This window comes from Vidua macroura, chromosome 20 (genome assembly GCF_024509145.1).
Source record: "Vidua macroura isolate BioBank_ID:100142 chromosome 20, ASM2450914v1, whole genome shotgun sequence".
Taxonomy (NCBI): domain Eukaryota; kingdom Metazoa; phylum Chordata; class Aves; order Passeriformes; family Viduidae; genus Vidua; species Vidua macroura.
In genome coordinates, this window is record NC_071590.1 from 5,377,322 (window position 1) to 5,399,156 (window position 21,835).

Here is a 21,835-nt window from a genome sequence, read left to right on the forward strand (position 1 = left end):
TCCGTCCCGAGGGCCGCCCGTCCCCCGGCGCCTCCCGCGGGCCCCCCCCGCTCTCCCGGCGCCAGCCGCGCCCTCCGCGGCCCACCCGGGCCGGGCTCCGGTGAATCAGCACAGGCGGGGCCCAGGGGGGCGAGGGGGCGGTGCCTTGGCGCGCGGCACGACGGGAGATGTAGTCCCGAAGGGAGAGGCTGTGCCGCGTGAACTCAGCACGGCTCGCGCGCCTGAGGACTTCATCTCCCGTCGTGCCCCGCGGACGAGGGGGGTGGGCGGGGCGGCGGGGGAGGGGCGGGGCGGGGCGGGGCGCGCGCAGGGGGGTTGTGGTGGCCCGCGGCGCGCGCACAGCACCGGGCGCAGCCGCCGCCGCCGCCTCAGCCGCAGCAGCGCCGAGACCGCCGCGCCCTCCTCGTCCTCCTCTTCCTCCTCCTTCCTCCTCCTCCTTCCTCCTCCCGGAGCCCGCAGCCTCCTCGCCCCTCTTCCCCCCCGGACCCCGCGAAGATGGTGGACCGCGAGCAGCTGGTGCAGAAGGCCCGGCTGGCCGAGCAAGCCGAGCGATACGACGACATGGCGGCCGCCATGAAGAACGTGAGTCCCGTCCCGCGGCCGTCGCGCTCCCCACATACACACACACACACACTCTCCTCCTCCTCCTGCCCCGCTGGGGCCGCCCTGCCCTCGCCCTTCCCGCGGGCTCCCCGCGGTGGGTGGTGGGCTCGGCCGGGGGGGCCGCGGGGTGTGAGGGCCCCGGTCCCTCGCCCTCCGACACCTCCTGCTGAGTCCCGTTCCCGCCGCTTTCCCCGATCCAGGGTTACTTTGCTTTCTCCCGACCCCCGTCCCTGCCCTAGAGCCCCCCACGCATCCTTTTCCCTGCTCTGGGGCCTCCCACCCAGCCCCACACATCCTGCTCCTCTGCCCTAGAGCCCCCTCCCCGCATCTTTCGCCTGTTCTGCTGCTCGCATCCAACCCCACACATCGCTCTCTCCTGCCCTAACCCCCCCCCAGCATCTTCTCCCTTATTCCGGGGCCCCCACCCAGTCGCACACATCCCCCCTCTCTGCCCCAGAGCCACCCCCCATCCTCCCCCTGCTCTAAACCCCCGCGCTTTGCCCCCCCTGCCCTGCCCTGCCCTGCTGCCCCCACCCAGCCGCACGCATCCCCCCGCCCTGCCCTAGAGCACCCCCACATCCCCTCCTCCGCCGTGGGGCACGTTGCCTCCGCAGCCCTGCAGCCCCCCACATCACCTTCCAGCCGCATTTCTTCTCTCCCCCCGCCCCATGCCCTCTCCCCAGCGGGGCAGAGGAGCCAGGCGGGGGTGCGGCGCTGCCCGGGGGGGTCACACCGGCTCGGGGCCCGTGGGGCGAGGAGGGGGGGACCCGGTGTGGGGGGGTTCCGTGCACATCTCTCCCCGCTGCCGAAATATCTCCCCGTGCATCCCTTCCCACGCGTGGTCGCCGGTGCTGGTGTGTGCCCCTGACCCCCAAGATCGGGAGCCCTTTCACTGTCAAAGCTCTTATTTTTATTGCTCTTGGTTGGAGATTTATGAATTGAGTCATGTTGTATTCATTTCACACTCTTAAAATAAAGACTCTGCATATAGCAGGCTGATCTGATTTGTGACACTGAACGCTCCCCTTCAATACTGACATTTTGACAATATAAGAAGGGAAAAAAAAACATATCTCTGATCTGATCTTGCAAACAAAGCAATCGTGGGAGGCAGGATCAAGTCATTCCAGAAGATTCTGCATTTGTCATATTGCAGAGAGGCTAGACTGGGTGGAGGGAGGGAGGGGGTGCTTTAAAGGGGAAAACTGTTCTTTATGTTTGTCTTCTTAGTCAGGTCTGAACCTTTGCTGGGAGCTGGGGTGTCCTCCCCGGCTGATGAAAAGTGAATGCCGATCTGGGAATGTCGCAGTCTGCCGTGGGTGCAGCTCTGTTTGCCCATATTGCACCATTTTGTCAATAACCTTGCATTTATCAAACAGACAAAACTGTCACAGCCCGAGCCCGGGGAGGGAGGAGATGTCTTATCAGGGAATGAAATATGGATAATCGGAACGAGATATTATCACATTAAACCAGCCGGGCTGTCCCTCTGCTGCACTGTGGCTTTTATACCATTTTCTGATAGCGGCATCTATTCATTTTAAAGCAAAGCCTGCTGTGTGAGCAGATCCTACAGCTCATTTCCTACGGATAATACAGCCGCCGTGACAAAGCCAGCAGGGATATGCCCGGGACTCACAGCCGTGTTGCACTGTGAATTTCTCTTAGCCTGCTTCCCCGGGCTGGGTGCTCGAACCCCAGGTGCTGTTAAGAGCTCCTATGTGTGATTTTTCCTTACGGGCCCTGGTGAAACAGTAACCCGGGCTAACGCCTCTTATCAGCTGCCGGGTAGTTTGGCCGTAAGGAAACGATCCCCAGCGGGAGCGCTGACGCCTCCCTTCACCAGCAAACAAAAGGCAGAGCTTTGTTCTTCCTTTCTGCACCGCTCTGCCCCAGCTCCGGCACGGCCGGTCCGGCGGCCACGGCCCTGTCACAGCCGTGTCACAGCCGGTTATCCCCGTCCCCGTGCGCTGCCCAGCCCCCAGCCCCGGTTGTGCGGGAGGCTGATGACCTCGCACTCATTTCCGTAGCAACGCCTAGTGATGTCATATGCCATGGTCCAAGCTGCAATGCACCCAGGCGGTAGCAGAGAGCATGCGGGCTGCGCCTAGCGAAGGTGATGCAGAGCCATCCTGCCCTCCAAACCTAGCCCTCCCTAGCACCCTGCTGAGAAACGCTGGGTGCTTCTCCTTTCAAACCTGCCGTGGCAATGATGGGCATAAAAGAGGCTCGTTTTCCTGCTGCTCCATCTCACCGTTGCATTTTGGTGGCCGCCTCACGTGGGGCAGCTGGGTGGGTTGTTCAGCCTCAGCCCTGTCTGCTTGGGAAGCTGTGCTGAATGGCTGTGTTAGTGGTTTAAAATGGAATTGGTGTGCTGGGGTTCTTGCTGTCTGCTAATTCATCTAGTGGTGTCTGGGATTGCAATAGTTGCTCAAAAATATTATTTATATATAATAACTTCTACCTCCTTGCTTCTTGCAAGTGCTAGCTGCCAGTGCCCCTAATTGCTACCTGCAGTTGTGTTGCAGCTGCAGGAGCAGGATTGCTCCTTCAGCCTCCAAAAGGGGCAGGTTTACTGGGGGAGTCTCTGAAAACACAGCAGATGGTCCCCTCACCTACCAGAGGGAGCAGAAGGTGATGCCACACCCAGGAAGGGTGCAGGGCTGGGCCCATCGATCCAGGGCATGTCTTCATGACCTTGGTCATGTCCCTTGTCCCCTCAGTGCTGTCTGGGGCTACCATCAACCCTTTCAGGTGTTGGGGGACAGGAAAGCTCTCTGCTGGTCCCCAGTGTGGCCAGACATTGGCCTTGGGCTTGCTTGCTGGAGTTTCACTTCCCCACAGTGCTGGTGGTTGGAGCAAGATGCATTTTTGTCTGGTTCAGCTTCAGGAAGAGCTTTGCTGTCCGAGCCCACGCCAGGGCTGGGGATCGATATCCATTAGCTGGGGAGAGCGGTGCTGCTGGAGGCTTTCCGGAGGTGGGAGCCTTGCCAAGGCCCTGGCCAGCGCTGCCCAGGGAGCAGAGCACATGCCTCCCCACAGACCTTTATGTTGGGGGGACGTGCAGGTGAATGAACAAGATGTCACAGTAACTTATGCGGGAAATAAGTAATCTTTTAAAAGTGTACAGGGAGAATTATTGCACCGCACCTATGTGTGGTGTAGGTGTGGGGCTGTCCCCTTTGAGGGGAACACCTGACTGCTCGAATTTGGGGGCCCAACCTCTGCAGCAGGGCCGTGGCTGTGCTGTATGCAAGGACCACCAAGTGTGGGTGTGAAGGGGGGACTGTTGGAGATGTTGGAAAGCAGATGGCTGCTGCAAGCTTTAGGCAGCACATCTTGGTGCAGTAAATGGCCATTGTGGGTGGAGGAGGAGCATGAGGATGTGGAATTGCAGGCCTTCCCTGGCATGGGGTATGTGGGCTTCTCCGCGATGGTCACCAGCTCCACATCCAGTATATCAGTGCTGATAGCAAGGCTTCACACAGACAGCAGGCTCACCCTTGGAAAAAGGGGTAGTAACACAAATCCAGCCTATCTGGAGAGTCCCCAGGAAGCAGAGCAGGGATGATTAGCTGCTTTCTGCTCGCAGTGTACACAGACAAAAGGGTGGTGAAGGTGGAAAGGCTTCTCCAGGAGGAATGCTGGGCAGGCCATCTGTGATGGTGGGAGGGGACCAAGGAGTGCGAGCTGCTGTAGTAGCACTTCCCAGGGGGGCTGGGGAAGGCTTTGAAGAAACCATTCCCAGTGCCGAGGTGGATGGTGCAGTCATTAGCTGTTGGCATCTAATGGCAGCATTGATGCTCTTGTGCAGGCAGGTTGAATGCTGCCCAGGCTCACAGTGCCTCCAGACCACTGGTGGACTGCAGTGGTGCTAGGGATTGGAGACAGCCTGACTCGTGAGCAGGGCTTCCTTCCTGGAGGTCCATGGGGTCAGGACAGGATGGTGGCTGTCAGGAGCTCCTGTCCTTCTGACCTTGTACAGGTTCACAGTGTGGGGTTGTCTCTGTGTGACAGCCTTGGGACCTCGTAGCAGTAGCCTGAGTCACACGTGCAATGTGCCCTGTATGTGACTGCAGTCTCTTTGAGCTCCTGTGAGCTCTTACTTAGTCCATTTAGGAAGAGACTCTGACTTACAAGACCATGCTGAGTTTCTTAGTTGGCCAAGTGTAGCAGCCAGGGTGGATTGGACTCGAAATGGCTCTTCTTGAGCCAAACAAAAGTGATATTGAGACTGTGATGGAGAATATAGCAGTTGAATTATACTGGGGGCATAGAAACAGTAAAACTTGGGCAAGGGCTCTCTATGAACCCCTGGATTATTTATTCAGTAAATCTATTGGATGATGTCTAACCATGAAAGTGCAACAAAACTGGTGGGAGTTGTCTTGATTTATTAAATTTTTTTTCAACCACCTTTATTTGCTGCTTCTTGTGTAAAAAGATGGCTGGTTCACAGGAGATTCAGTTGTTTTAGTACACCAAATAAGCTTCATAATGTCAGTGGATAAACCCTATCTGCTCCAGCTGTGTTCACCAGCTGATCCCAAAGTTGCTCTCTGGAATAAACTCATTGGACACTGATGATGTGTGCTTGGCCTTGCTGGAATACGCAGGAACAGCAATTTAGGGACAACCACAGAACTTCAGCTCCAGAAATGTCTCCTGGGTTGAACACTCCAGCATCTAGGGGCATATACACTGTTCTTGGCAACAGGATGATGTGTTTGGCATCCTCTTAGTGGTTCTCATGGATGTTTTGGATGGTGCTTTCAAGAGGGTTATCCATGTTCCAACTGTGGTGTATCCCTCTGCCTCCTGCAGCTGAGGTTTGGTTTCTGATCAGGGAGATGAAAAACATGGTTCTTCCTCAGCTTCTACAGCTGGTAGAATTAAGATTTTCCTTAATTTGAGGATCACCACCATACTTTTTCCTCTTCTTCATGTGTATTCTTGTGCCTGGGCCAGTAGCATTAGTGCTTCTCAGGAGCATGCTCAGCTTGGCTTTCCAAGTAGGAATAAGCTGCCTCAGCTTTGCTGAGCTTAAGATCAGGGAGGTGGAGTGAAAGTGACCTGATGGACCCCATTAGCCTATAGGGGGGCCTGGGTTTTGTTCCCAGGCTGATGAGTGACCCCAAGGTCACAATCCTAAGGACACGGATTTTTCAAAGCCTGATATTTCTACTACCTCTGCAGGCTTGTAGCTGAGAATTGGATTTGCAGTTGTTGCTCTTGAGGACAGAAGGAGAAACATGGCTCAGAGTGCAGCTGATGGAGCAGGGGCTGGGGAGGAGAGTGGTAGCCATGACCTGACATCTGGAGAAAATTCCAGGGATGGTGACACATCTGGCAGGGCCTAATGCACCAACTCTGACTGAACTCTTGAGCTTCTATTTGGAGCTGCTTCATGCCAAGTAAACCATGCACAGAAGTTGTGTGCAAGCGTACATAAGTAGGAAAAAAAGAATCCAAGCTTTTGTGTGTCCCAACTGCTAGTGCTGGAGTAACCAACTGCTTTTTGGGAGGTGGCTTTGTCTGAGCTCAGACGTGTCCTTGGATGTGGAGCACTGCTGAGCTTGTTGGTGCTGCTTTTTCCTTGGCAGAGGTGAGTGGTGTGTAGGGAGCTCAATTCCTGTCTGGCAGGGAAGAGCCATGAGGACTGTCAGACTAGTTCAGACCAGAGCTGGCTGCTCGGTGTCCCAGCCAAACACCAGGCTGTTCAAAGGCAGGTACAGGGAAGGAGGCATTGGAAAATGCCTCCAATCTGACCTGAGGGAGCTTTTCCTCAGATGGGTCAATGCCTGGGGCATTTAAGACTCTGCCTTATGCTTTTCTGCCCTGTTCAGCCTCCTGAGCCACCAGCAAAATGTGGATGCATATTAGAATAACTGCAGCACAAAGCACAGTGGAACAGGATTTGCCTGGCTTCCCAAGCGTTTCTCCATTGACAGTCTTGATAGGATCCAGGCATCATCTTCCACCTCACTGTGGCAAAGCTGTGATGCAGGACTGAGGTTGTCTCTGGGTAGCTGCTGCACCCTGGATGCTTCCAGGCGTTCTCCTACGCTTCAGTGCTCTGCAGCTCACGACAGATTTTTCCAAAGCTGATACTGTGAGGAGTATTTTTGTGCTAACTGGTTTGGAGCCAGCTTAGACCTTCTTTCCTTCACTGGTCAAGTCTTTGTCTTTTCCTTCTGGAAAGCTGAAAGCCTTCAACAATTTCTGCTCTTTACTGGACAGGTAACTAACCCAACTGGTCCTTAGCTGAAGTCTTGCTCCCCAGTGTTAGATTCACGTGACTGCAGAGAAATGGTAACTGCCATTTTTTGAAAATGGCAACTGCCTTGTCTGGGAAGCAAAAACTGAGTGAAAACTTAAATATTGACTTGATTTGACTAGTGATGGTCACAGCTGGGCAGCAATAGCCTGGAAACCAGCTAAAACAAGGGGAAGTAGCAATGGATTGGTCACTGTGTTGGATTTTTGGTGGCTTTGTCTTTCAGCCCCTGAAACCTTTGGCTTGACTTGAAGAAGCAATCCAGATAAATGGTGGTGGCTGATTTTATGCTGGTGGCATTGAGATAAAATGTTCTGCCGTGGCTGCTGGCTGCCAGGCTCTGCCTGTGCTTCTGCCAGTGCAGCTTTTGGTCATTGAAGGTGGGGGAACTCTTCTTTCCTCATGCAAATGAAATGGCTTTGTGGGAATGTTTTTCCCTGTGGCTGCTTGATCTAATGAGCAAAGTCCTTCCTCCCAGTCTAAAATTAAGGAAGATGGGGACAAAATTACTTTTATTCTGCTGTTTAAATTTATTTCTTTTCTTAAGCAAGAAGTCTGACTCTTTGCTCCACAATCCAGATGCCAAGATGTAGGATTCCCACCCGTGGCTCTGGGTGAGGAGCGTGCCTAGGACAGGAGCTCAGCAGTGGGATGGCTTTGTCCATCTTCTCTGAGCACACAATGATAGTGAGGCTGAGCTGCTGCATCTTTCTGGTCCCTCGTGTGGTCTGGAAGCTGCTGGGGCTGGTAAATCATAAGGGTTGATCTTCACCTTGGAGTCTCATGCTGGTTGCACTGCTGGTTATCTTGGTATAGTCTGGAAAAGCTCAGAAATGGTGAAGTCTGGAAAATGGAGCTGAAATGATGAGGCAGCAATTCTTGTGCTGCAGGAAACACTGACAAAACTGTCTCTCAAAAGCAAAGCCTTCGTGTAGCTGGTGAAACAAAAGCCTTTGTCTGCCTATTTAAGGGCAAACTTCCCCCAGTCTGAGGTTTTTCTGTGCTAACCCAGATTTAGTCACATCTCTGACATGACCCAGTACATGCTCAATTAGATATTAAACAAACCTGCTTTTTGGCCCCAGGCTAGTGATCTAGTGACCAGGGGCAGTGCATTAGTTAATTGCAGTAGGAGAGTAACTAGAGAACATGTCACTGATGATGGCGTGAGATTCCCTTAAAGTGATCCCCAGATTAGGGATTAGAGTACTTAATGTTTTTCTTCTGTGAAGGAGATGTTGGAATTGAGTCCGTGTATGGGTGTTTGAGGCAGCTGTGCTTGGACGAGCGCAAGTCTGCAGGGATTCCAAGTGCAAACCATTCCTTAATTGTTTGCAAATTCCCTCTGATCTCGCTAGATGGGTTGGCTTGCTTGGGATGTGTCTTTGCTTACGTACCAAGCAAAGCTACTTGGCATGTCATTGTGCTTCTGACTCCTCTCTAAGATGGTTTCAGCAAGGCTCTAGAAAAACACCAGTGAGAAGTCTCAGCCTCAGTGCTAACGAGGCTGCTGATGGACGCGTTGTTTGGACAGTTGTGGTGCTCAGCAGCATCAAGTTTATTAATAGTAGGTGGAGAAGCTGTTGCTGTGCCATGTGCTAACAGACACGGTCAACAATTGCTGTAGGAGATCTCTACTTGTAAAAGGCTAATACTTAGTATTCAGCAGTGAATGAGAACTTGGGGGAGATTAACAGCCTTTGATTTACACCCAGCTGGGGCAGGCGTTGGAGCTTTGCCTGTTAATGCTGTTGGGCTTTGTTACATGGGGTGAATATTTCATTACCTAGAATTTGGGAGCTTGGCTCCTTGTGTTTGGTGGTGTCAAGGTGACGTCAGCACCTGAGGGGTTCTGTCACCTGTGATGAACTGAGATCAAATCTTGGTGGGAGCCCCTTGGGCTTCAGAAGAGGGTGGGAGGGGATGGCCAGAGCTAGGCAAGGGGAGTTAAACAGTTGGATCTAGGACAGTAAAGTGACCCTCCTTGTAATTTAAAATTGGTTGAAGTGCTTCAGAAAGCTGCCAGAGCAAAAACTTGACTTTCTTCTTTTCTGTAAGTTCATTTAAGAAATTAAATAAAATTGTCTTTGCTGGAGGTGTGTTAAGATCAAGCCTGAAATCCCCGAAGCAATGGGAGGGTAAAGTACATCTGGAGGGATAATCACCTTACTCACTGTTGCAGAAATTAAACCTATCATGGAGCTGGCATGCAGGAATCCGCCTGGGTGTTCTGGGAAGTCTTTTGCTTAATCTGGTAAAACATGTTTGAGACACCAAGGAACTGCTGGATCTGCAGACCAAGACACCTAGAGCAAAAAACTGGTGTGGTGCTTGTTTTTAATATTTCCAGAATCTTACCTGGATGTGCAACAAGCAGGTGTTCTCAAAGTGTTTGGAGGAGTGACATGGAGCAGCTAAAATCGTGCATGCTCACTGCAGGGAGTTTTGCATGGCTGCAGCTTCTCCCATTTCACCCTTTGGAGCAGCAGCTTGCAGCTGCCATGGCAGCAGTGGCTCTGTGGTGCCAAAGGAAGCCATGCCAGCAGACAGGAATTGCCCAGATCATCCTGCTCCAGCAGACCTGGAAACAGGCTCTCCCAGCAACCAGAACCTGCTCTCAGCCTTGGGGTGGCCTGCCCATGGCACATCATGTCTTCTCTCTCCACTTGGCTCAGCAGGTAGAGGTTATGGGCACAGGCATTTTTGGAGCCCCTGATTAAGGACAAGGCCTGGTACTTGATGCTCTGGGGAGGATTTGATGATCTGGTGGCAGGATTCTTACTGCCTGGCAGTGGGGCTGGAGGTGAGCAGGAAAGCACTAAGGTCTGAGCCAGATTAGTACCCTTGGAAGCTGTGAGGTAAATCTTTAAGTAGCTAATGCTCCCAGCAGCACTAAACACCCTCCCCAAATGAAACTTGGTGCATTTATCTAGAGTCCCTGAAATCTGTCTAGCTTGGGTTTGTTTTACCATGAATTGGAAAGAAAAAAAAAACATCTTCATCTGTGTGGACCAAGTCTTAAGACTCTAGAAATGTCCAGTAGCCATCCTGTGAATGTCTGCTTCAGCTCAAAGGCCTGTGAGTAGATGGAATCTTCTGAGGAATAATGCCTAAACAGAAATTTTAAAACCCCAAGTCTTTAAACTTGTACAGAAATGCTTCTGAGGAAAGACTGCAGTTACTCTTGAAGAGCTCTTCAGCTCTCACCTGGAAAAGCTTAAAGCAGCCCAGAAGAGCCTATAGCAACCATGAATTGTCATTCTGCTTCCAAAAGGATCAACGGATCAGCTCTGAGCTCCTGAAACTTGCTGTGAGCTCCAGGGCTACGTCTGAGCTCTCACAGCAGCGGCACGCTGTGGCACTGGTCTTCCACGTGCTTAGCAGAGAGCTTGGAAAACAGGCCTGTCAGCAGGGGACAGAGCAGATAATCCGAGGCAGGAGAGCTTCCCGAGCTGTTGGGTGATGGAGAAGGCTGGTGGTGATCCTGTGCTGCTGCTGAGGCACTCACAGAACACAGCAGTGGGCAGATGATGCTGCCAGCCTGCCATATCCCGGGGAAGGAAGAGCTTGGCATCCCTTCTGTTGCTTTGTAGTTAGCAGGCAAAGGTGCTGGTATCCCATCTGCCAGGGATGGTGTGATGAGCCCTGAGTGACAATCCCCTGAAATGCTGGGACTGATGTGGTTGGACTTGCTGCTCTCTCCATCTGGTGGCTGGAAGGCACTAGGCCAACAGAGGTCAATCATTTTCACCGAGAGTTTTTAATAAGCACAAGGCAGGTAGTGGCAGCAAGATGCTGAAACAAGTTGTCCTACGGCCAGTTTTCATCTCCTTTAATAGCCTGTCAGTAAGGCTGATGGGAATCAGGGTGTTAATAAGGAAAACAAGAAAATTTGAGCATAATTCCTTCCTGGCTCAGAAAGCACATGCTGACTCGAGGAGCAGCTCCCTGCGACAGGACTGTGCAATGCTAACTCAGAAATGGTTTGTAGCTCCTTGAACATTTGTTTGTAGAACACTTGAACATGCACAAAACTGGGAGGTCGGGGTATTCCTTCCAGTTGGTTACTGGGATGTGTCTGGTCTGCTCTCTGTCCCCAATAGCCATGGCAGGCAAATGCTCCCTCGTGTTTGCCTTATCTCAAGCTGCAGAAGAAGTCAGGGATGCAAATCAATGGCACCAGGTGTTCTGTAGTGGGAAGAAACCCAGAGTCGTTAGACCAAGTGCTGGGACTGCAGTGCTGCAGATAAGGGCTGGTACACAAAATGCTGCTGCCAGACACTGAATGGAGCAGCTCAGAGCTCTGCTGCTCTTACTGATGTTCTCACCTTGTCTCCCTTCGACTTCTCATGTGCAAGAATGACCCAAGCAGCTGAAATTTGCTTTTTCTCTAACTGAAATCCATGATGGCCACACTGAAACTGGAGCAGGAGGCCTGCAGGCTCCAAGGACTGATCAAACCTGAATGCAGTGCAATCACATGTAGTTATTAAGCTACAGAGGCCAATAAAATAAATGAGCTCTTGGTTTCCACATCTCCCAGTTTTGAAGACTTTGTCTTGGGAGGTTCAAAGTCGCCTTAAGTAATAAAGGCTGCAGAGTGGGATGAAAGCTGCTGTTAAGTGTTGGAAGAACATGCAGAAATCCTAATTGGTGTCTGGAGTGCCTGAGTAGCCTCTGAGATGCAGTTGGGCTACAAGCAATAAACAGTTCTCTGCAGACACTGATCCTTGAGGCACTGGGAGCAATTTGAAATGTAATGGCAGAACCATCCCATGTGCCCTCAGCCGCTGTCCTGTGATGTGAACTGGCCCTGCCAGCTTAGAAAACGGGAACTAGGACATGATTATTCATAGTGAAACAGGCAGAGGAGAAGGCAGTGGGGAACTTGTGTCTGCCCACAGCATGCACGTGCTTTTTTTTGGTCTTGTCTGGGATGAGAGGAAGGGTTTGACCTACAGCCCAAACCTCTCCTGGCCACACTGAGTTAAAACATGAGCAGAGGACAGCGGAAGGGAGGTCAGCAAGGAGAGAAGCAGTTATGGTGTGACTTCCACTTTGGAAGTGTGACGTGGGGGCGAAGGCAAGGCAACAGGGAAAAGAACCCAAACCAATCTGGTAACATTTTAGATTTAGGTCTGGTTTAACACACGCCTACTTCGCCAAAGTAGGACAGTGCTTAAGAAAAGCATCTTTCTGACTGCTGTGATGGAGTTGTAGGACAGCTCGCTCTGGTGCTTGGGGAGAAGCTGCTCTTGGTGAGGTTGAGTGACATCAAGTCGTGACTCTCACCAGGCTGCTGGGTAATGGTGACAATTTCATGTGCTTGAGGGCAGCCATTTCTTCAAGTTAGGGCGCGCTGGGGACAGGAAAAAACAGGCAGTCTGTCAGTCATGGCCTTCCAAATTGACAGCACTTGGGCTGCTGAAGGTGGTCTTGTCACAGAATCATTAAGGTTGGAAAAGACCTCCAAGGTTACAGACCTCCAACCTTTAACCTGTCACCACCTCATCAACCAGACCAGAGCACTTAGTGCCATGTCCACTCATTTCTTGAATACTTCCAGGGATGGGGACTCCACAAATCCCTGGGCAGCCCCTTCTGATGCCTGACAACCCTTTCTGTGAAGAATTTCTTCCTGATGTCCAGCCTGAACCTTCCCTGGCATAGCCTGAGGCCATGTTCTCTTGTCCCTGCTCATGGGTGGTGGGCAGCATGAGACAGCAGCTGGAGATGGGGGGGGAGGTGACATGTCTGTAGGTATTGTGACCTTTTTCAGCTGCTTGAGCCTGGAGGGGTTTTGTGCTGGTGCTCCCCGTGCCAGTGGCTACAGACCAAGAAGGAATTTCAGTGGTTGGATTTGGTCAGAACATTGTTTCAAAAGCACATTTGCCTTTCAAAAAATGAAACACAGAAGGGGACCTGCAGGCCAGAGCTCAGACTAACGAGCTGCATGTGAAGGAAAACAAGGCACTTGCTAGGGTTTGTGTGGAGAGATAACGAATTTAATTACATGGTGCAGGAGCTGTAGATAGAACAGGAAGCACGAGTGCTGAAGGGAAGATGGATGTTGTGTATCCTGGTGGGAGAGGACCTCTGATGATCTTTATAAGCTTTTCTCAGTGAACAGTTTGAAGTTCTCATGTGTGTCTCTGTCTCTCCAGGAAAGCTTCACTCTTTTGTAGCTGTCTGATGTCCTGAAGGACTTGAATTCTCTTCTACGCAATAAGAACAGCAAGTGTTGGGTTAAACTGTCAGATGTTGATGGTATTCCCCAGGGAAGGATCTCTGGGTCCTGTCAGCTTGCCAGTGCTGTCTGCTTTAAGATAAGACATCAAAGCCAGGCAGAAGCTGTAAATGGGTGGGCACTTAATTATCAAACTAAGTGAAAAGTGTGCAAGAATAAACAGGTAGAACTAAGTCCTGTGATGAATCTTCACTGCAGTCACTGAGGGGACCTCAAAAACAGTCATTTCCTGATGTTTACTCAGACCTACTCATGCAAGGTGAGAAGTGGAGGATGGGAGTCCTGGAATAAGCCCCTAACCAACCTAACTTGCTGTTCTCTGGGAGCAAACCTTCTCTGTGGGTCTCACCAAAGCCTGTTAATCAGGATACTTCCAGAAAGAAGGTGCTGTAGAACCAACCCTTGGGCTTTTGTAGTTTACATTGACATTAGGGACAGGTAAAGTTTTGTTTGTTCCCTGGCCTCTCCTCAAGAGGCTGAACCTTGCCTGGCTGCAATGTGATCCTCGGGCATGCCGGGAGCCTGCCAGGTTTTGGGCAGGATGCTGAGTCAGAGCTCCAGCTGTAGTGGAGAAATCAGGAAAACCTTCTCAGAGATGGTGCTGCCTCTGCAGTGCTTTGCTGCAAATCAGAGGGCTTGAATTTGTACAAGCCTCTGGTCTCCCAAGCAGTATAAACCCTAAACTTCCAGTAATTTTTGTCCAATGGGAACTCAAGAAGTTTCCCCGTGGCTTAAGGGCACTTGAGTCTTGGTGGTGCAGACACTGTGCCATCAGAGAACTGGTGAGACTGGAACTGGTGGTGTCCTCCAGCTTGGTGATGGAACATGCCTCCCAGCCAGAGCCTGGCAGCATGGACTGCTCCTTGCCAAGCTTCCTGCACTCCCTGCCTGGGTGTCCTTGTGCAGTCTGCTCCTGGCAGGTGTGTTCTCTCTTTTTTTTTTTTTTTTTTTTTTTCCAGAATAGCTGAAAGACTTTCCTTTATCAAGTTTCCACCATGTGGATCAGCTCCTTGTCCTTGGCTGTTTATGCCATATCCAGGACATGATACTGGCTCATGCATCTCCTGTCCCTCTCCCTAGTCTCCATGAGCACAAGAGTGAGATGAGGCTGGACAGTTACTGAGATTTGCAGAGCAAATTGTGCTGTTCTCTGCTGGCAGCCAGGGAAGTAAAACTCCAAACTGACTGAGCTTCCCAAAGAGCAGGTAGACTCCAGCTGGGGGCTGATGGCTTTGTGCTCTTGCCAAGCCCTCCTAATGCCAAATTAAGATTTTCCTTTGGCTGTTTGAAGCCTCTGACTCCATGTAACAGTGCTGGAAATGGCATCAGGGGACCTGATCTGGGTACTGCCCATCTTTGGGGAGGTGAGACCCCTTCAGGGTCTGAGTTAAGAAGGGGGATGGTTCCCCCTTTCCATAATGTGACTGCTGCAGTGTGATCCAGGCCTGATGCAGGATATTGCCTTGTTTGATGTTATAGCAGAAGCATTCAGTGCAATGCTACAGACTCAGTATATCAGAACCTGCTGTTTAGCCAATGGCTTGGTTGAACTCACTTTGTTTCGGTATCCTGCAGTGTAAAAAAAAAAAAAACCAGCATTTGTTTGGCCAGCACAGGCTGCAGAGAAGGCACAGCCCCACATGCATGTGAGAGGCTGGTGCAGAGGTGTTGGAGTGGTTTCTGCTGGAGATGGGCACTGGTGCAGTGCTGTGGGAAGAGCAGAGTGACAGTGACTGCACAGTCTGGAGTGTGGAGGGGGCTGTGGCAGGAAATGCCAGCACAGGCGAGCAGGCAGCAGGCAGCTCGGGGCAGGCCAAGGGCAGAGATGTCCTCAAAGGCAGCTGAGCCTGGGATACATCTTTTCTGCCTTTTTCTGACTGATAAGGCAGCTCAGTGTATCCTGCTGTCTGATACCTTGTGTCCTGGGCATCTTGCATTTTCCTCCTGCTGGGAATGGAAGAGCCAGATGGTTTTCTGTTCTTCCTCCCTCAGCTCAATTGTGAACTGAAATGTGTGGGACTACAGCCTCTTCCCTCTCCTGGTGCTGAGGGCTGTGGTCCTTGTCCCCACCCATGTGACATCTTGGCCATGTCTCTGCAGTGCTCCTTCCTGGGAGTCTGGGTCCTGCTAGAAAGCAATGACATGGTTAACAAGGCTCCCTTCCTGCTTTTACAAGTTCCCTGTGAGCTCCCCAGGGGAATCTGCTGTCTCCACAGGTGTACCTTCCATCTGTCAGCCAGTTTGTTGAAAGGATTTTGACAGGCAACTTTCCTCCGTAATCCTTAATAGCTTCGAATTTAAAATGTTTATGGCAAAGCTAATCCCACGAAACTCCCTGTAGTTTTAATAAATCTGTCCTCCAGCAAGACTCTTCTGGTGAGAGGAGGTAAATCTACTTCTTCCTGCAGTGATAAGTATCTGCAGACGTGGCTGTGGGGCACCTGCTTGTTCCTCACTTCAAAACTGGTGTCTCTTCTCAGGGAGCACCTTGCTAAAAGCAAAATTTCATCTGGTGATCAATCTCCTCAACCCCTGTCAGGACAGAAAACTCTTGGAATCACTGAGTCTCTTGTCTGGCTGTTGGTGTTGGACACTCCATTTACAGCTGGGAGAGAATAACTCAGGCTGGGATTTCTGGATGTTTCTATTTCCAAATCCCTCACTCAAAACAGGGCAGCTTAGGTGGGATAAGCCCCCAGGTAACCTGATGGAGTCTTTGGTATCTCTGAGGACAGACAACCCGTAAGCTCTGGGGCAGGGGGACACCTTGGTTGTGCTTCCAAAGACGTTTTTAACTCACAGAATCATTACTGTGGTTTGTGCAGGTGTCACTGAGAGGGAAGAATATAGGGAGACGTTTTGTAAAGCTGCAGAGTAGAGACCTCAGCGCAGCAGGCAGGCTGGAGGCAGCGAGCGAGTGTCTCACCACGGGGATTTGGGCACCTTGTGGTTGGGCCCTGCTGCAGGAAGCAGGATATCACAGGGATGCCAGGGCCCTGTGGTTAAACAGTCACCGTTGTCTTGGCTAGGAGAAGGGTGTGAGGGTTGGCCTGGCACCGGGAGCTGTGGGATGGCCCGGGCATCGCTGCCCTGCTTACCTTGGGCGGGAGCACTGGGAGCTGCCCTGGCATCCTGCTCTGTGCTCTTTGTCCTGCTCCCTCGCTGTCTCTTACCCTGGAGCAGAAGCAGTTGTGCTGGTTTGCGTAGGAAGACCCCTGTGGAAAAGGGGTGTCTGCTGTTCCTCTGCCAGGCTCTAGAGCATCCTGTGGAGCAGCACAGATCCACACAGCAGCAGGGGTGGGAGTGGAGGGTCTGCTTGCTGCCTCTGCCTTGAGGGAAAGGGCTAGAGGGGGTCTGATCAAAGACTCTGCTTGCTCTGGGGGAAACAGGCTTAGCTGTAGCCTGGTTTTGGGAGGAGACATTAGCCAGAGCATGCAGGAGGAGTGGATGTTCTGGAATGTGCAGGTGTGAGCAATATGGTGTGAGTAACTGTGAGTCATTCCAGGCCATTCAAATGAGCCTGGGCTGGGCCTTTGGCCTCCTGATCCCCACCATAAATGTGGTTATCTGGGCCCAGAGCAAACCTTGCCCTTACAGATCCTTGTGAAAGTGACTCAGTGTTTGCAGAAGCCTTTCGCATCCAAACCATTACCTAATCCTTTACTGCCGTGAGGTGGCTCACAGGTTCCTGCTTTGGTGGCCTGATTCCCAGGTGGCTGTGCCCAGGGTGTGGATGTGGGGTGGGGGTGTGTCCTGGGGGAAAGGGGACTGTGGCCATGCCCGGGCTCAAAGTGGCACTTGGCAGCTGTAACCGCCCCAGGGGAGCAGCTGTGTGCAGCTGCCACGTGGTGTCCTGTCTGCTGCGAGGGCTCCTCCTGCTCCTGGGGGTGGGAGGCTGGTGCAGTCTTGGCCAAAGGTGCTGCCCGGGTGGCTCCAGCCAGTGATGGTGTTGTGGGAGCTGGAATGGGATTATTGTGATACCAAGTGATGCTTCCCAAGTTACTGAGGGAGCTCTGTGCTCGTCATCTCCGTAATCCCTTTGTGTATTTTGTGGTGCATGAGGCAGGTAACACTGTAAACCTCAGTGAGGAAAATCCAGTGTGAGAGATTTCCCCTTCACCATGTGAGCATTTAAGTCCTCATTTGTGCAGGTGCCTGAGGCAGTTGTAATTGTGTAATCTCATCTCAGAGATTCTTTGGGTGTCTCTGAAGCCTGCCCCATGCTTGTGGGAAGCAGAAAAGATGAACACCCTGTAGCTCTGGTGGTGTTAATCCATGCAGGTAGCTCATAACCCTGGACCATTTCCTCCCTCTTGCTTTGACTGGCCCTCTCCCCTGCATCACCAAGCCCAACTCTCATCCTACAGGTGAAAGGCATCTCTTTCCTAGAAGATTTTTCTCGTTCTGGAAGATGCTGATCTCTCAAATAAAACCCAACATCCGCTCCTTTTGTTGTGGGTCTGGACCACAGCATGATTTCCCAGCTGGCTCCTGCTGGGATGGAGGCAGAGACAGAGCTGGATGACAGAGCAGGACTTTGCGAGCCGACTGCCTCCTCCTGACTCTCTCTAGAGATGCACAGAACACCCAAAGGTGTGATGGGAGTGTCAGAAGGCTGGCGCTTAACCCAAATACCTCTTTTCTCTCCCCCTCTCTCCACGCAGGTGACGGAGCTGAACGAGCCCCTGTCCAATGAAGAGAGGAACCTGCTGTCCGTCGCCTACAAGAACGTGGTGGGGGCGCGGCGCTCGTCCTGGCGAGTGATCAGCAGCATCGAGCAGAAGACCTCTGCAGATGGGAACGAGAAGAAGATCGAGATGGTCCGTGCCTACCGCGAGAAGATCGAGAAGGAGTTGGAGGCGGTGTGCCAGGATGTGCTGAGCCTGCTGGACAACTACCTGATCAAGAACTGCAGCGAGACGCAGTACGAGAGCAAAGTCTTCTACCTGAAGATGAAAGGGGACTATTACCGCTACCTGGCCGAGGTGGCCACCGGGGAGAAGAGGGCGACCGTGGTGGAGTCTTCGGAGAAGGCCTATAGCGAAGCCCATGAGATCAGCAAGGAGCACATGCAGCCCACCCACCCCATCCGGCTCGGGCTGGCGCTTAACTACTCGGTTTTCTACTACGAGATCCAGAACGCGCCGGAGCAGGCCTGCCACCTGGCCAAGACAGCCTTCGACGACGCCATTGCCGAGCTGGACACCCTCAACGAGGACTCCTACAAGGACTCAACGCTCATCATGCAGCTCCTCCGCGACAACCTAACGCTCTGGACGAGCGATCAGCAAGACGACGACGGCGGAGAAGGCAACAACTAGACCCCCCCGATGGACTGGCAGCCGCACGCTGATGCTAACTACTGCAGTCTTTATTTTTTTCCCACGAGTGGGGGGGGGTCCGGGGTGGGGGAGGGAAAGGGAGGGGACACCTTCCCAGGGAGGCCCCCCACAACCTGTCTTTGATTGCCTCGTTGACATTTTTGCCAAAACACCACTAGTGGAAGTCAGGCTGGCTGTGCTGGTATGGAATAGCAGCCTCACTGGCATATGGACTGTTCTGTAGATTATTAATACAAGTGGAGCTGTCTTTAATTTAACTTTATTGCTAGAAATAAAAAAAGGGTTTTAAGACGAATTTGCGTGGATGGAATGGCCCTCATTTTTAAGGAAAGCAACGCAAAAACATTTGAAAAAAAAAAAAAAAGGGAGTTCTGTGGTTCCAGTAAGGCTTTGAGCGTTTGTTTCCGCAGCCCAGGTGCCGTGTGCCCACACCACGTCGCGGGGCCTCTCTCTGCAGCGCTCTGCCTGCCAGGGCACAGCTGCAAATCCCCAAATTGAGAAGGAATTAAAAATAAAACCAACAAAACTAAAGAATTTGGGGCTTGCAAAGCCCTGGGATTTAGGCCATCCAATATTTTTTCCTTTTTTTTTTTTTTTTTTTTTTGGTTGAGATATTTATTAGGGTGTAGCTTACAGTATTAACACTAAATTGCAGTTTACAGTATTTCTACATTACAGCCATATGACATCAAGCCTTTGATTGTCTGTTTTTCTTTCTTTTGCTAGTTCTTTTGGCTTGCCTTCCTGAGCAGTCCTCGCCTGTGGACTGGCTTTAGCTATTCTGTGTCGCCCAAGGCAAGAAGACCGCCCGCCCGAGGAACATCAAAGCTGCTCTAGTTTTTTGGTCAACAGCTTAACAGGTGCTTGGCTAGCGGCTGTTTCAACTATTTTAAGTCCACAGCAAAAGGTTTAAGAACTTAATTAGACAAAGGGGGAAGTGTTTAAACTTAAAAATGCCACTTAAATAAAAAACCAATAAAAAAATATTTAAAAAAAGAGCATTCAGGTCTGTATGTCATGTACTGTGTTTGGTATTTCAAAAGACCATCCTGATTTAAGGTGCCACAGCTGCTTCCTCAGGGATTGCACTGCCATTTCACTCTGCCTGACTTTCTCCCACTGTACCATGAGGTTTGTCAGCAGATCTCCAGCACCCAGGGCTCCCTTGTTTGTCACCAGGGAAGCCGGGTGTGTTTTCTTTTCTCCTGGGGAAGCTTGTGGTGTAATGAGTGAACTTCAGGAGCTTAGACGCTAATTTGGTAGAGAAATTCCTCAAGGGAAGAGCTACAATCATAGACATTTCTGTCCACCATCGGGAGCCCAGAACTTAGTTCTCTTCTTAGCAAAATCTTTTCTGAGTCTGTCTGATCCGGCCGGGGGTGGGAGTTGGGGCATCTGAATTGCTTAGCAGGTACTACTTACCCCATTTTGAGTAACTTTAGCTTTAATTTTGATTTTTTCCATGGTTGTTGGAGGTTCACTGCTGTTCTCTGGCTCGCGGAGTGCTGCGCCCTGCAGCGCTTCCCCCAGCGCTGCGCAGTGAGGAGAAACCGCGCTCGTGCTTTAATTCCTTGTCGTGATTCTGAGGCTGATTTTGGAACCAGGCTTTCCCTGTCCCTTGCGAGAGCCAGCCCGACACGGCGCGTTGTGGTGAGGCACACACGGCACCGCCGCTCCCGCTGCCGGGGCCCGGGGGGACGGACACGGCTCCGGCCCCTCCCGCCGGCCCCGAGCCGCTGCCCGGGAGCGCCTCAGCCCCAGCCCTGCCCGGCACGGCTTTGTTTAGGCCGGGTTTCCCCGGCACGGCTTTCTTTAGGCCGGGTTTCCCCGGCACGGCTTTCTTTAGGCCGGGTTTCCCCGGCACGGCTTTCTTTAGGCCGGGTTTTCCTGCTCCGAGTGTCCCCCAGGGAATTCGGGGCGCAGCATCCCGCGGCCAGGGGTGTGCGGTGCCGGGACCGGGAGATGCTTTAGGCTTCTGACCTCCCTCTCATCGACCCCCGTGTCCCGTGAGCAGTGTTGTCCCAGCTGTGTAATTGGAAGTGATTTACTGGAATTACAAAACCTATCTTTTTTTTTTTTTCTTTTTCTCCAAATAATTACTACTCTTTTTGGCTTTTTGCTCTGGCTGCTTTAGGAAACTTATGCAGGAGAGATGGCACAAGAGGGCTAAAAACGGAGTGGGGGTCAGGGACTTGATTTTTAAGCAGCTTGAATGGTTTCTTTAATTTTTTAAGAGATGCACTTGCCTATGATACTGTCTCTCCAGTGAAATGATTACTGCTCCATTACTCTATTGATACAATATTGTGCATGCTAGTGTCGTATTTCTATACAGTAGCTTGAAATTTATTAACTTATACTGTAGATGTTATGTATTCCTATGACAAAATAGTCTTCAAAAATTTTTTAAAGTTTTTTAATTTATTTTTCTTTCCTTTTTTTTTTTTTCGGGGGTAAAGTTTGCTCTACCAAATAGTGATCGTAACAAACTGATCTGTTATGGATGTTGCTATAGTGACATGCAATTATATATGATTTTGTTTTTAAAAAGGAAAAAAAAAAAGCAAAAGAAAACACCAGTGTTAGCTTAATCTTAATGTCTGGTGTTCGTCATGGTGAAATTATAACTATTACAGTGTAGGAGAACAATGACTGTGTTCTTTGAATGAGCCTTTGTTTGTGCTTTTTGTCATGTTATGCAGTGAACTATTTTTAAGGTCTAATCAGTGATTATTTTTCCAACTCCGTGTTTCTGTAAGGAATTATTTCACACACGGACCATTCTTAGCAGTTTTTCCTCAGTGATGGAATATCATGAATGTGAGTCATTATGTAGCCGTCGTACATTGAGCAAATAAACTTACAGATCTGACGTCAGCGCTGCTTAATTGTTATCGCCTGTCTCGACTTTCTGGGGGGCTCCGTGGGACGAGGGGGCTCGGGAACGGCCTGGGTTCTGCTCCTGGGCCACCTCCCTTGCGCTGCTGCCGAGGATCCGCATCCCTGCGGGTTGAGGCTTCGCCGGGCTCCTCCCCGGGGCGGGGGCCGGTGCCCTGCGGGGCGGTGGGAGCCGCGGGGAGGGTCCCGTGGGTTCAGGAGTGGCTGGGTGGGTGTTTCCCCACCTCCGTCCTTCCCCACCTCCGTCCCTTCCCGACGGTTTTCCGCTCGCAGCCACACGCGCGGTGACTCACGCTGTAAAAATACTCCCCTCCCGCGAACCTATAAACAGAAAACGCGCCTTGACTCACGCGGCCTGCGAGGGATCCGGGGCTGCAGCACCGACACCCCCGGCAAGGGGCCGGGAACAGCCCCCGGGCCGTGCAAGGAGGGGCTGGGGGCTCACCGAACACCCCCACACAGAGAGGG

The 21,835-nt window shown here is 51.7% G+C and overlaps 1 protein-coding gene across 1 annotated transcript; it reads left to right on the plus strand.

Annotated features, from left to right (window-relative positions):
* The first annotated feature begins 324 nt into the window (after positions 1–324).
* On the plus strand, positions 325–21,346 carry YWHAG (tyrosine 3-monooxygenase/tryptophan 5-monooxygenase activation protein gamma). Its single transcript, XM_053995623.1, has 2 exons — positions 325–582; positions 17,792–21,346. Exons 1-2 carry the CDS (start codon positions 496–498, stop codon positions 18,446–18,448), a joined length of 744 nt encoding a protein of 247 aa, XP_053851598.1. The 5' UTR covers positions 325–495; the 3' UTR covers positions 18,449–21,346.
* Positions 21,347–21,835: the final 489 nt, after the last annotated feature.

Bases quoted from the DNA above. Each gene is read 5' to 3' on its own strand.
- YWHAG (XM_053995623.1), top strand. From the start codon at position 496: ATGGTGGACCGCGAGCAGCTGGTGCAGAAGGCCCGGCTGGCCGAGCAA. The intron at 583-17,791 runs GTGAGTCCCGTC...CTCTCCACGCAG, and splicing joins TGGCGGCCGCCATGAAGAAC to GTGACGGAGCTGAACGAGCC.